This window comes from Gobio gobio, assembly GCF_949357685.1.
Source record: "Gobio gobio genome assembly, chromosome: 18".
NCBI lineage: Eukaryota > Metazoa > Chordata > Actinopteri > Cypriniformes > Gobionidae > Gobio > Gobio gobio.
This window is the reverse complement of record NC_137111.1, coordinates 45,237,372-45,250,192: the sequence shown is the minus strand read 5'-3', so window position 1 is coordinate 45,250,192 and position 12,821 is coordinate 45,237,372. Positions and strand designations below refer to the sequence as shown.

The window sequence follows — 12,821 nt, the reverse complement described above, 5'->3', positions numbered from 1 at the left end:
CAGCTGGAGTTTGTTTATTAAGCGAGCAGGGCAACCACCCAGTAGAGCATTACAATAATCTAACCTTGAGGAACTAACTGTTCAGCATTTGGCATTGAGAGCATATGTCTTCATTTAGATATATTTTTAAGATGGAAGAATGCGGTTTTACAGATACTATAAACATGGATTTCAAATGAAAGATTGGTATCAAAAAGCACACCCAGGTTCATAACTGACGATGAAGATACGACAGAGCAGCCATCAAGTGTTAAAGGGATACTCCACCGTTTTTTTCATATTAAACTATGTTATTCCCTTAACTAAGACCAGTTCATTCATTAGGTACCTATAATGTATGGCGGAATAGCACTTTTGAGAGAGTACTTCGACTCAGCGCAGTAAAAAGTCACGCCTGAAAAATCCTCTCAGGTGTGACTTTTTACTGTGCCGAGTCGAAGTACTCTCTCAAAAGTGCTATTCCGCCATACATTATAGTTATCCTTTTTAACCCGCTTAGAAAAGCGCCACGTTTTATTTTCTGTCACCATACTTGGTCGTTCAACTATTCGTGTAACTGTCTTTAAATAGGGAAAACGTGGAGGTGTTTGGTTGCTTCTAACTTGATCTCTGTTTGGTACCTAATGAATGAACTGGGCTTAGTGGGCTAAGCTAAGTGCTATCAAAATGTCACAGCGCGTCAGAGCGATTAAGTGCACGCACTGAGACGAGAGAGGTATGTATCAACTCGTCTTAGTTAAGGGAATAACATAGTTTAATATGAAACAACGGTGGAGTATCACTTAAAGGCCTGTTCACACCAAGGACGATAACTATAAGATAATGATAAAGTAGTTCTAAATATCCTTATCAATATTAAAGAATAGCAGTTCACACCACAGCTAAAACGATAACAATATAGAGAAATTATATTGTTGTAATCACTTTCAGAACAATTTTATCAGCTGATGAACGATAAAAAGCCAATCAGAATCCATCCTGCTGTTACGAGCTTGAGCATTTAAAGTGGCAGACAAGCACACGCAGAATAAACGTAACGATAGTTATGTAGTAATCGATAATATAGTTATCGTTTTAGTTATCTTTATAATCGTTCTTGGTGTGAACGGGCCTTTAGGCAGCGTGTTGCTGAAAACATCTCACTGTGGGCGCTTGAGAGTGTTTTGGCAGTGCAGCGTTTTTTTGAGTTGAGACTCTTTGCTTGTTATGATACAGAATATCCGCGGAAGTGTTACTAGTATCTCATTTCACAGATAATTTGTTTGTGTATTGAATCTATATAAAAATGCAGATTCAATGTAAAGTATTTGCTCTGGCTCTTGTTTTTAATTATTTTGTTCTGTTATTATACTGCTTGTTGTCGTCTGTTGACGTTGTACAGTACAAGCAGAATGTTGCGGTTGGTCGGTGTTGTATTTGTCCCGCCCCTCCTCCACTCTGATTGGACGGCTGGGTGAAAAGTGACAGTGATGAGCACTGCGTTTTACTCAAAGTTGAACATTCTTCAACTCTTGGCGACCAGTAAAAAACGCAGAGTGCTCAGCGCTTGAGCATGAAATACTCGCTCAGCGCCTCGTTACGCGCATGGCGTTCCAAAAAACGCGACGCTCACATTGAAAACAATTGAATACGCCAGCCAGCCGCATGAAATAACCCTTTGTTGGACACACGGCCTTAAACAGTATTCTAGGTTATATGCAATTATATGCATATTTGAAAAGATTTATAAAATGGAACAGTACCTGGCAAAATTTTGGAAACATTATGAAAAGAAGTCTCTTCTGCTCACCAAGGCTGCATTTATTTAATCAAAAATACAGTAAAAACGGTAATATTGTGAAATATTTTTACTATTTAAAATAATTTTCTATTTTAATCATTTAAAAAATAAAATTTAAATAAATAAAAACAAAAAGATGCAGAATTTGGGGGGGAAATAAAACTAATTTCATGGGGACCTAAATTAAAAGGTAGCTTACACTGTGGAGTTTACTTGTAAACAAAAAAAAGTTATATTTGAGGTCTGACAAACATGTGGAATGCATTTCCTTCCACATCAATAATAAGATGTGATCATATTTTGACCATATCGCCCAACCTGACCGACCGCTCGCCACAGGACTACTGTTACTGCATATGGCAACTAATTAATATTCATGAGCCAGGACGAAATGTTTTATGATTTGTGTACGCCACACTTTTCAGATCGTTCCTAAGGCCTTGAGCATTGAGTTCAACATTATCGACCTGTCATTTCCCTCTGTTTTTAGGGTCATGCTGGTATTTAAGAGTGATTTTTGACAGAAACATTATTCCAGAATCAACAGAGGATGGTGAACCATGCTAGGTTTCCTCCCTCATCGGTCCAACACACACAGAGTTCCAGTCCAGATGAGCTTGTTTGCTTGTCATGTTCACTTTGTCTTTTCACATGAGACCCAGTACAAATCAAAAGTCTGAAATGGTTCCTGTTAGACAGCAGTTCTTGCAAAGTAAATGTCAGCAGAGAATGTGACCCATCAGGTCACGGTGTATTGAAAGAGTAGAACCACCTGCTCATGTGCAGCGTCCCATTACAGTTAAATTAGCACTGGGCTGCTTTTAATATCCTCAGTCAAAAAAAGGGCACGTAAAGCGGATGTGGATGAACTGTTTTTTGTTTGAAGTACAGTAACAGTTCTTAGATAGTTCATTAGTGCATGCACATGAAATGAAACCTCCGTGAAATGATGCAGTGACTTCTTAGATTATAATTAGTGCATTGATGATCTTGGTCGTTCAGTTTGGAAATATACTTCCCTCCTCCTACTAGACTTTGCGGGAGTCTTGTAGAGGGTCACATGTCCCACATTCACACACTACTGTTGTTTTTCTTGGCCTGAGGGGTCAATAGAGAGCTTTAGACCGACCGTAAAGTGAACAAAACACAGCGCTGACAATAATTTACACATACACATAAAAGTGAATCGAACGGATTTCAAGGCTTCTCAAACAAGCCCTTCTTTTCTTTTCTACTCCATTACTTTCCAGCGGGAATACTAGGGCAAATCCTGGAATGTGTGTGTAGGGATACTTCCCCCCCCAAATCCCAAATCTGCCAAAATAAACCTCCTCAACAAGAGCAGCACATGTCCAGCTACTCCAGCTTCAGGAAATGCCTGGAGAGAGCCGAGGTCTGAATCAATAAACCGCATTCAAACAAAGACAAACCTGTTGAGTCACAGGAAGAGGAACAACACATTTCCTGCGCTGACGCGGCTCTTTACAGTAGCGCTATCTGTGTCGCCCATCCCACTATTTATCTGAATCCCTCCCCGGACTATTGGCTCAAACTACACAAAGAGATAGTTCACCCAAAAATGACATCATCTGCTCACTCTTGTCGTGCAGAACCCATGTGATTTTCTTTCTTCTGAGAAACACAAAGGAGTTTTTCTTTCCAATTAAAAGCACCATATTCTATGTGTGTATTACACCACTATACGTATGTATGTGTATATATATATATAGGGGTGTAACGTTCTCTGTGAAAAATCTAAGCACACCGTTCGGCACACACTTGCACCGTGGTCCATCTTACATCAATGTGTGAAACAGACAGACAGAGTTCAGCTAATCTATGTTTCTGTCGATAGATGCGCATTTTGGCTTCCCAATACATTATAGCAGCGACGATCTAAAAACCCGTGGTCACTCTCTGTAAACTTTGTTCAATGCGAGTGCCGTATGCTTGAATATGACCGGTCATTTATGCCGTCATCAGCTGGGTGCTGGTGTTGAGACCTGAACACCACATATCTGTGTTTAAACTTAAGTAATTTAAAGGAACACTCCACTATTTTTGAAAATAGGCTAGTTTTCCAACTCCCCTAGGGTTAAACAGTTGAGTAATATCATTGCGCCGCTCCACTCATGGTACGGCACAAAGTTCCTTGATCATTACGCAGGAATGAGAGTATAGTTCCAGGCCAAATCGGCCTAGAAAATTGCAACTGTTCATTTTCCGTCGGTCTTAGTACACGATGTAACTACAGAAGGGTCAAGTTTTAACCCTCTGGTGCTCTTCATTTAGGGGTTGCATTGGTTGTCTTCCCGGTCATAAGACATCTAAAAATTAAACTTCCTCCATCCCAGTAAAACCAATGCAATTTATTTTTCTTCAATAATATTTTTTCTTTTTAATTTTCTATTTTGAGATGATTTGATGGTATTTTTAAAATATTTATGCAATAATTATGGTCTATTTTTGCCATTGAAAATTATACAAAACAAATTTTTTTGTATCAATGGAGAGGCTTGAAAATTCCCTAGTTCTGTTTTGAACACATTTAATGGTTTTTTTTGTTGTTGATGGATTTGAATATATATTTAAAAAATCTCAAAGACAATTTATTATAAAGTTTTAGATACATTTTTTTGTTGTTGTTAGAAATATAGATTTTTTTCTGTGAATTTGTGTTTTTGCATATTTCCCATTAATTTCCTGTGGTGTCATTTTTGACCGAAGAGCACAAGTGGGAGTATTTTTTTACAACAACTTAGCATGCTCGAATCATGCCCTCAATTTGTTTATGTGTTTACACACCTAATGCTAGAAAAGTCACCAAGTTTTAAAAATTCCAAATGTGGTTCATAGGTTCAGTTTTTCATAGGTGTGTGTGCGTGTGCGCGTGTATGTGTGCGTGTGTGGATGTGGATGTGTCAATATCACACTCTTGATGTTTTAGAGTGTCACCCCTTTACTGCTGTGTACTTTTTTTCAGCATCGTGGCCGATTTGTAGATTGCACTCACAAATATTCAGAGAAATTTTGTGTTTTTGCCGATTTCCCATTCATTTCCTATGGTCAGTCATTTATGATCGAAGACAATGAACACTACTTCTTTTTTTTACGACCAATTAGCCTGCTCGAATCATGACCCCAATTTTTGTGTGTTTACATACCTAATGCTAGAAAGTTTCATATCATTCCGATGAAGCAGTGATTTTTAACATTTCAAAACCAGAGGGTTAAATTGGAAAAATATCTAAACTCTTTGGTAATTTTTTAAAGGGGGACGGGATCAGGAAAGGTCCACAAGCCGGGACTCGAACTCGGGTCGCCCAAAGCGCAACAGCGCTATATGTCAGCGCACTGCCCACTCTTTGGTCATTTTTTGAGTGAGAAGCTAACGGTCTAATCAGATTCAATGATCTATGCTAAGCTATGCTAAAAGTGCTACCGCCAGACCCGGAGATCGGCTGAATGGATTTGAAAACGTTAAAACTCAACGGTTTAACTCTAGGGGGGTTGGAAAATGAGCCTATTTTCAAAAAAAGAGGCGTGTTCCTTTAAGCCTTGCCAATTTAAACATTCAAGAGCCAGAAGACTCGAATGAGAACTCGCGCTGTGAGAAGATTTGTGTGTGAACTCGTCCGAATCGCGCACACTGAAACCCACATCTCAGACAGTTCTCTTTCAGGTCTTGTGCTTGAATGGACAAATTCACACACAAATTATGTCAGCTTAGGGTTAGGGTTAGCAGACATAGGGCCAGATTTACTAACAGCTTGCGCCAATGCAAACCCTCTTTTGGCGTTTAAAAAACTTCTGTCAGGATTTGAAAAAGACACGCAGTGAAAAGGCGTGGACAGGGTTATCTTTATCTTTTTGTATCTTTGTTCTATTGTATTTATTTGTGCTGTTGCTTGTAGTTAGATCATTTGTTCTTATTTTCATTTTATATTTAGATTATTTTGGTCTTCCAAAATCATATCATAGCTTTATGTGAGGAACAAAATGAAATATCAGTTATTCATTAAAACATTTCCCCTTTGCTATAGCTCATATTTCATTAGCATTTCAAAATATTCAGGTGTGATCATTCAACCCAGGCATTAATGACATCCAATACCATTGCTAATGTAAATTTATAGGATGTGTAAATATTTTTGGATACCTATATGATATGATAAAGCATTCCTCTTACAGTTTGATAATCATCAGGGATTTCATAATGTTGGGACAAGGCCTTAAAAATGTGTGGTATTTTCACAGACTCTATTTAATTTAATTAAATACATATTTCCATTTCCATCCCCATACCTCTGGATTGCATTAGGTTGGGTGATTCTGATCTGCCAGTTAAAATAAGTAGTCCTTCATTTTTCTACTATTGTTCAAAAGTTTGGGGTCGGTAATATTTTTTATATTTAAAAGTTTTAAAGTCTCTTACGCTCACCAAGGCTGAGTTTATTTGATCAAATATACAGTAAAATTGTGAAATATTATTACAATTTAAAGTATTTTTTTTCTATTTAAATATATATTAAAATGTAATTTATTCCTGTGATCAAAGCTGAATTTTCAGCATCATTACTCCAGTCTTCAGTGTCACATGATCCTTCAGAAATCATCTTAATATGATGATTTGCTGCTCAAGAAACATTTCCGATTATTATCAATGTTGAAAATAGTTGTGCTGCTTCATATTTTTGTGGAAATTGTGATAAATTTTTCCAGGATTATTTGAATAGAAATTTCAAAAGAACAGCATTTATTCAAAATAGAAATCTTTTGCAACATTACAATTTTTTTTTAATGTTTCTTTTGATCAATTGGATGCATCCTTGCTGAATAACAGTATTTCAACACTATTGAAAGGTATTGTATTAGCATGATCCGATGGGATTTTCTTGGGAAATAATGGGGTGTCATTTTGTCAGCGAGCATCTGTGCATCTGTCCACTGTCTCACCCTGAATGCTGATATAATTATTTTTGTGTTTTGCAGATGGGATTCTTCAGGAGGCATTACAGAGAGATCATAGAGGCGGAAAAGAACAGGAAGGACAGCGATGAAAGCTGGGATTGGGTCCAGAAAATCCAATAAGCTGCTACTACCTTCATCACGGCTCTCTCCTAAAACCCTCCAGCCTTCCATATGTGGAAGAAAAGAATATTCTCCAGATTTTTCGGAGGTTTGACACTTTTTTTCATTGATGGTGATCTAGCTGACGTTTCGAGGTGACCGCGTGGCCTGCCAGAAAAGACTCGCAGTGGAATTCCATTGATCCCAATGGGAGAGACTTCCCGAAACGGAATGTGGATATCGTGTCAATACTAGCAGACAATTGCAACCCTCAGGGCGCTGTTGAAAAGCAAAAATCTATTTTTTATAAAATGTATTCCATACTGTATCGAAGAGAGCTTCAAGAGTTGTTTTAAAGCACTGATGACTGACACATGCCAAAGAGATGATGTTATTCCTTCACAGTGTTTTCAGATGAAGGGGAGACCTTGAAGACGGATCGGATCCCCTCCAGTTTTCATTTACAGACAATACAAAGCAAACATTTGCGTCCTTTATTCGGACAACTCTCGAGCTACTAGATGTCATGAACAAACGAGAATGACAGAGGAGATGCAACTGCTCGAGTTGTTCATTTCAGTCCAGTTGTGCTAAAAACAGTAAGAGAAAAGCATGTATGTTCTCAGCTCAAACACGTTTTGTTCATTATATGTGAAATTCACAGCTTAGAGCATTGTTTGTACTGCACTGGATATTGACCCCACTGAAAGATGCATGTTATTCCAAAGGAAAAGTCTTCATAATCTTTCACCAAAATATATGAACTTTCTCTGACTTTTTATGTCTTATTTTCCAACCACTTGTCGAATAGAAACGTTTCGCTATCTAATGATTCTTGAAAGGTGCTATCAAATCCCACTGTACAAATCCTTTTTCATTCACAAATGTCGCAAATAGTTTTCACGTGACGTCTCGTCCTTATAGGAACGCCCACCTGAAGGCCACAACAGGGCTTTCCTTTTTTGGATGCAAGGTTTGCGGTAAGTGCTAATGTAGGAAGACTGTGATATTAAAAGACCAAATTCATGCACCTTATTGAGGATGCATACTATGTACAGGCAAGCAGATTAACAGAATGCAACTCATTAAGCATTTTATCCATCGACAACCATTATAAAGAAAACGCGGCAACGTTCATATTCTGGGCTCATCTACTCGCCTGTATATAGTATGCATCATCAAAAAGGATCTTTGAGATTTTAATATCACTGTTTTAGTACATTAAGGCACTTTAAGGGCGGGTTGCAACAATAAGGATTGAGCCTGGCGTCTGTCCAGCCCTTTAATCCTATGTAGACGTTTATAAAGACAGTTGACATTTTACAAGTTTATTTCCTTTCTTGGCAAGAGCTCCTATTGTCAGAGAGAGAGAGAGAGAGAGAGTCAATAAAAAAGGAAATGAAATATTTTCTTTGTTGCTGTTTAGTTGGCGAATCCATCATGGCGGAGAAAATTCATTTTAGGTTTTAATCACAGGTTAGAATTGTAATCCCTGATTTGTTGATCTGTGTTTAAAATTAAGAGGTGCAAATAAAAAATCCCTGATTGGCATTAAACTTAATTTAGTCCCTACTGGTGCTAGTGTTTTTCACGTAAAAGTGTTTCAGAACGCTCTGCTGATTTTAGTGATTGAAAGGGCAAAAAAATGTGCATCTTGTTCACATATTTGTGTTTTCGAGATGGAAAATAGACAGGCTTGTGCTGTAGTTCTATGGCTGTTTTGCCCTCCAGGGCTCCGCGACAGTCATGTGACTGAAAACTATGAATTAGTTGACTTAAAGGGATAGTTAACCCAAAAATGAAAATTAGCCCATGATTTACTCGCCCTCAACCCATCCTAGGTGTATATAACATTCTTCTTTCAGACAAATACAACCGGAGTTATATTAAAAATGTCCTGGCTCTTCCAAGCTTTATATGAATGGCAGCCCAAAATTTGAAGGCTAAAAAAGTTCATCCATCCATTATAAAAGTGCTCCACACGGCTCCAGGGGGTTAATAAAGGCCTTCTGAAGCGAATCGATGGATGGATTAACTGGGCTGTGATTCACTGCCATTATAAAGCTTGGAAGAGCCAGGATAATATTTTTTAATATAACTCTGATGATTTTATTCGTCTGAAAGAAGAATGTCATATACACCTAGGATGGCTTGAGGGTGAGTAAATCATGGGCTAATTTTCATTTTTGGGTGAACTATCCCTTTAAGATCTCAAGACAAAAAAAAAGTAATGAATTACAATTCTACTGCAAGTATAAAATCACTTAAATCTGCCAAATATTCTACAAAAATGCTTTGTGTTATTCTTCTACAGTCGACCTAACACCATACAGTGTCTCCGGTTTTCTAACAAATCCCATGACATGTTTTTTGACGTTCAGACTGCATAGGCACGTGTAGGGTCTGCAGTGTGTAATGGCCTAAAAATAGGTGGGAATGTGCAGTACTTCATCACTGGGCACAAACTCGTACTTTGGAGCTTAAGGGAACAGCTTGTTTTAAGTCAACATTTTGGACTTCACTCAGAGCGCAGCCCTTTACATGAGCTGCTCGCTGTCAGACTTCACATCCTTTACTGCCTTTAACCGCTCAAACGGAGCACAAACGGCACAGAGCCAAAACGAGATGTTAATGTAGAGATTTTTAAATATCTCATCTGAAAAACAAACATGGGGCTGATGTTGTTTTAGACGTTTGTTGAACTTGGTTGCTTGTACATTTTTTTCATTTCCCTCTCATTTTAGAGGGTTAGTTTTAAAGTACACATTTCTCTGATGTTTACCAATAGCTTTGCAATTGGATGTTAGATGATCTCTGGAAGATTTTCAAAATATATATATATATATATATCTGGCATGGCAAAAACCCGTCTGCATTTCATGTCCGGCCCAACACCAGGTTCTTGCATTGGTGTGTTTCAGAAAGACACATACTTGACATTGTAAGTGTGTAACATAACTGTGAGTGTTGTTGCCATTATCACCTATTTTGAGCATTTTAGAATAAACTACTGTCACTGAATTTCAGTTTTATAGATGTATTGAGAAATATGTTTGTTGTACAAGCTCAAGCTGTATATTTATCTACTGAAACTGCCATTTTAAAATTAAAAATCACAAACAGATGTTTCGTCTCTGTTTCGTTCGGTGCCACCCAGAATATTTGGTGTGTTTCCTGTAGCGCTGAGGCCCTCTAGTGTTTACACTTCACTGCAGTGGTCAATGTCTACTATTGCATATTAGTATGTGACCAATTACACAATGATAACCTTTAAAAAGTTGCTTGAGTATGAATTTAGCAAGTGGCGTCTGGTTATCATCTTAAAATTGTGTTGTAAATTTGAATTTTAGGCCAATTTAGTTTAAAATGACATAAATGCAATCAAATGATGAGTTAGGATGTTAAAAATCACAGTTTATATAGAATGGTTCATTCAAACTGAAAATGCATTGTATTCTGGGATACAGAATTAAATTTTTATTTTATTATATTCACTCTAAAAGAAAGTATACTGGGTTGTTTCAACCCATGTTTGGGTCAGATATGAACAAACTCAAACATTGGTTTATTTTTTTAATTACATTTGTTAAACCAACAGTTGGGTTTGTCCATATTTGACCCAAATATTGGTTGAAACAACCCAGTATTGAGTGTTAGAAGGATATGGTAACACTTTAGTTTGTTAGTTAGGATGTTGGCTGTTTATTAGCACTTATAAAGCACATATTAATGCCTTATTCTGCATGACCTTATTCTACATCCCTTAATCCTACACCATACCTAAACTCAACAACTACCTTACTAACTATTAGTAAGCAGTCATTTATTGAGACAAAAGTCATAGTTAATAGTGAGAATTAAACTAAAGTGTGTCCATACATATATATATATATATATATATATATATATATATATATATATATATATATATATATATATATATATATATATATATATATATATATATATATATATATATATATATATATATATATATATATATATATATATATATATATATATATATATATATATATATATGGTTGGAATTACATGTTTGCATCAAAATCAGCAAAGAAATGAAACTGCACAGAATACAGAAATGTTAATGGTTATACAATTACACTAGCTCTTTATCTCACTTTGTAACTAGTTTGGGATGAATTACTTTGGTTACCATGGGACATCTGAGAGCCAAACACACAGAGCTGCCCTGCCGCAGATGCACTGCATTATTCATTAGCTCATTCATTGTGTGTCAGGCAGAGCACTTGGATGGAGCTACAACACCAGCAGGTATGTTTATTTGAATATATCCATTAGCAAAGAAGAAACAATCAGTATCTGAAATAGTTTGACCTGACATCCCAATCTCAGAGTAGCACATGTAATGTTTTCCCTCCAGGTAATGCATTCACATAGATTGACATGTATTCCATTAAAGTGCTTATTTCTTGTGCTAGAGGAATGACATCTATACTGGAGGATGGCTTGATAAAAACGAGCTCAATAGAGCAGGTTGTGGCCCCTCTGTCCACTCACCTGTGTCACCTCATCCTGCTGTGCGGGAGCGAGACCGACCTGGACGAATTCATCCGGCTGGAAACTGCAGCTAAAGCGGTGGCCAAAGCATCCAAAAACATGGCAGCTGTAGCAACAAGGTCAGTTGCATGCTTTTTTTTCTGGCAGGTGAAGCATATAAATATTTGCATTACAAAAATTACCTTTATATAAAAAAAAAACACCTGAAAAGTTAAAACTGCCAACAGGGTCTCGTCATTATACACAATATTGTTGGCAAAAGGGCAGCACTATGCTAAAGTGGGGGAATTAGGTTGTAATGTTATGGTACGTTAAAAAAAAACATGTTACTATAGTACATACACATATAAAAAGATGCTACTTTTTTGTACTGGGTCCACAGGGGATTGACATTCATGTTATACCTCATATCCTTGCATTCAGGCTAGTGGCAGATACTGAAGATGAGATCCTGAAAATGGAGATGGATCCACTTGTGGAATCGCTGACTGTTTCGGGTCAACACGTGCTCCTGGCCTCCCAAAAGCTCAGCATACAACCAGAGGTCATAGAGCACAGAGAAGAGCTCATCGAAGCCACTCAAAATGTGCTGTTAGGTGTGGTCAAGGTAACACAGTAGAAAAATAACTCTATGCGGAAATTGGGGAGTTATTCATGTACTGTACTGTATGTAGGCTTATATCAGGGGTTCTCAGCTCTAGCCCAAAGTGTTGACTTTCTTTTATCCACTGTAGTTTAACTCAGTCAAACTCACCTGTCTGTAACTTTCTAGTAACCCTGAAGACTTTGGGTGTGTTCAAAATCGCCCCCCCCATACCCTCAAATAGGGCACAATTTGAGGGGTCAGCCATTTATAGTGGTGTCCGAAACCATAGTGGACGATATCGAGTGCGCTCATTCAATCCCACAATGCACCGCAATAATGAGTGTACAACTGATGTACGCTCAACGGCTAGAGAATACCCATAATGCACTGTTATAGTCACGCGCCGAATTAATTCCCGCGTCTGACCAGGAGATGGCACCCGCTGAATCAATCATCCATCCATTTTCCCAACCGCTGGTCCAATGTGGGTGCAGCGTAATATCATACAGGTATACAATCCTTTTTAATTGATTATTAAATTGTTAGTTTCCATGACAGAGTTATAAATCTTTTAATTTCAACTGGAGTTGCTAGTTTGCCAAGTTTCAAATAATTATTAAACATCAAGAATAAACTACGCAAAAGCAGAAACCCTTCCGGCACTGTTCTCACTGTCCATGTGCTGTGCCCATTTCTCGCTGTTCTTCCGCCGAATTCACTCCCTCGCTTTTATTCACTCCCTCAAGTGGACTATATGTGACCCTGGAGCCTGGACCACAAAACCAGTCATAAGTCTCACGGGTATATTTGTGGCAATAGCCAACAATACATTGTAGCCTATGG

At 37.7% G+C, this 12,821-nt stretch overlaps 1 protein-coding gene across 1 annotated transcript in view; it reads left to right on the top strand.

The window, feature by feature from the left end:
* The window catches only part of itga9 (integrin, alpha 9), a 112,859-nt gene extending 104,370 nt beyond the window's left edge, over positions 1-8,489 (top strand). Inside the window, exon 28 of the mRNA XM_079842837.1 lies at positions 6,773-8,489. Within this exon, the coding sequence (XP_079698963.1) occupies positions 6,773-6,871 (99 nt within the window). The 3' untranslated portion in view covers positions 6,872-8,489. The remainder of the gene's footprint in view (positions 1-6,772) is intronic.
* Positions 8,490-12,821: the final 4,332 nt, after the last annotated feature.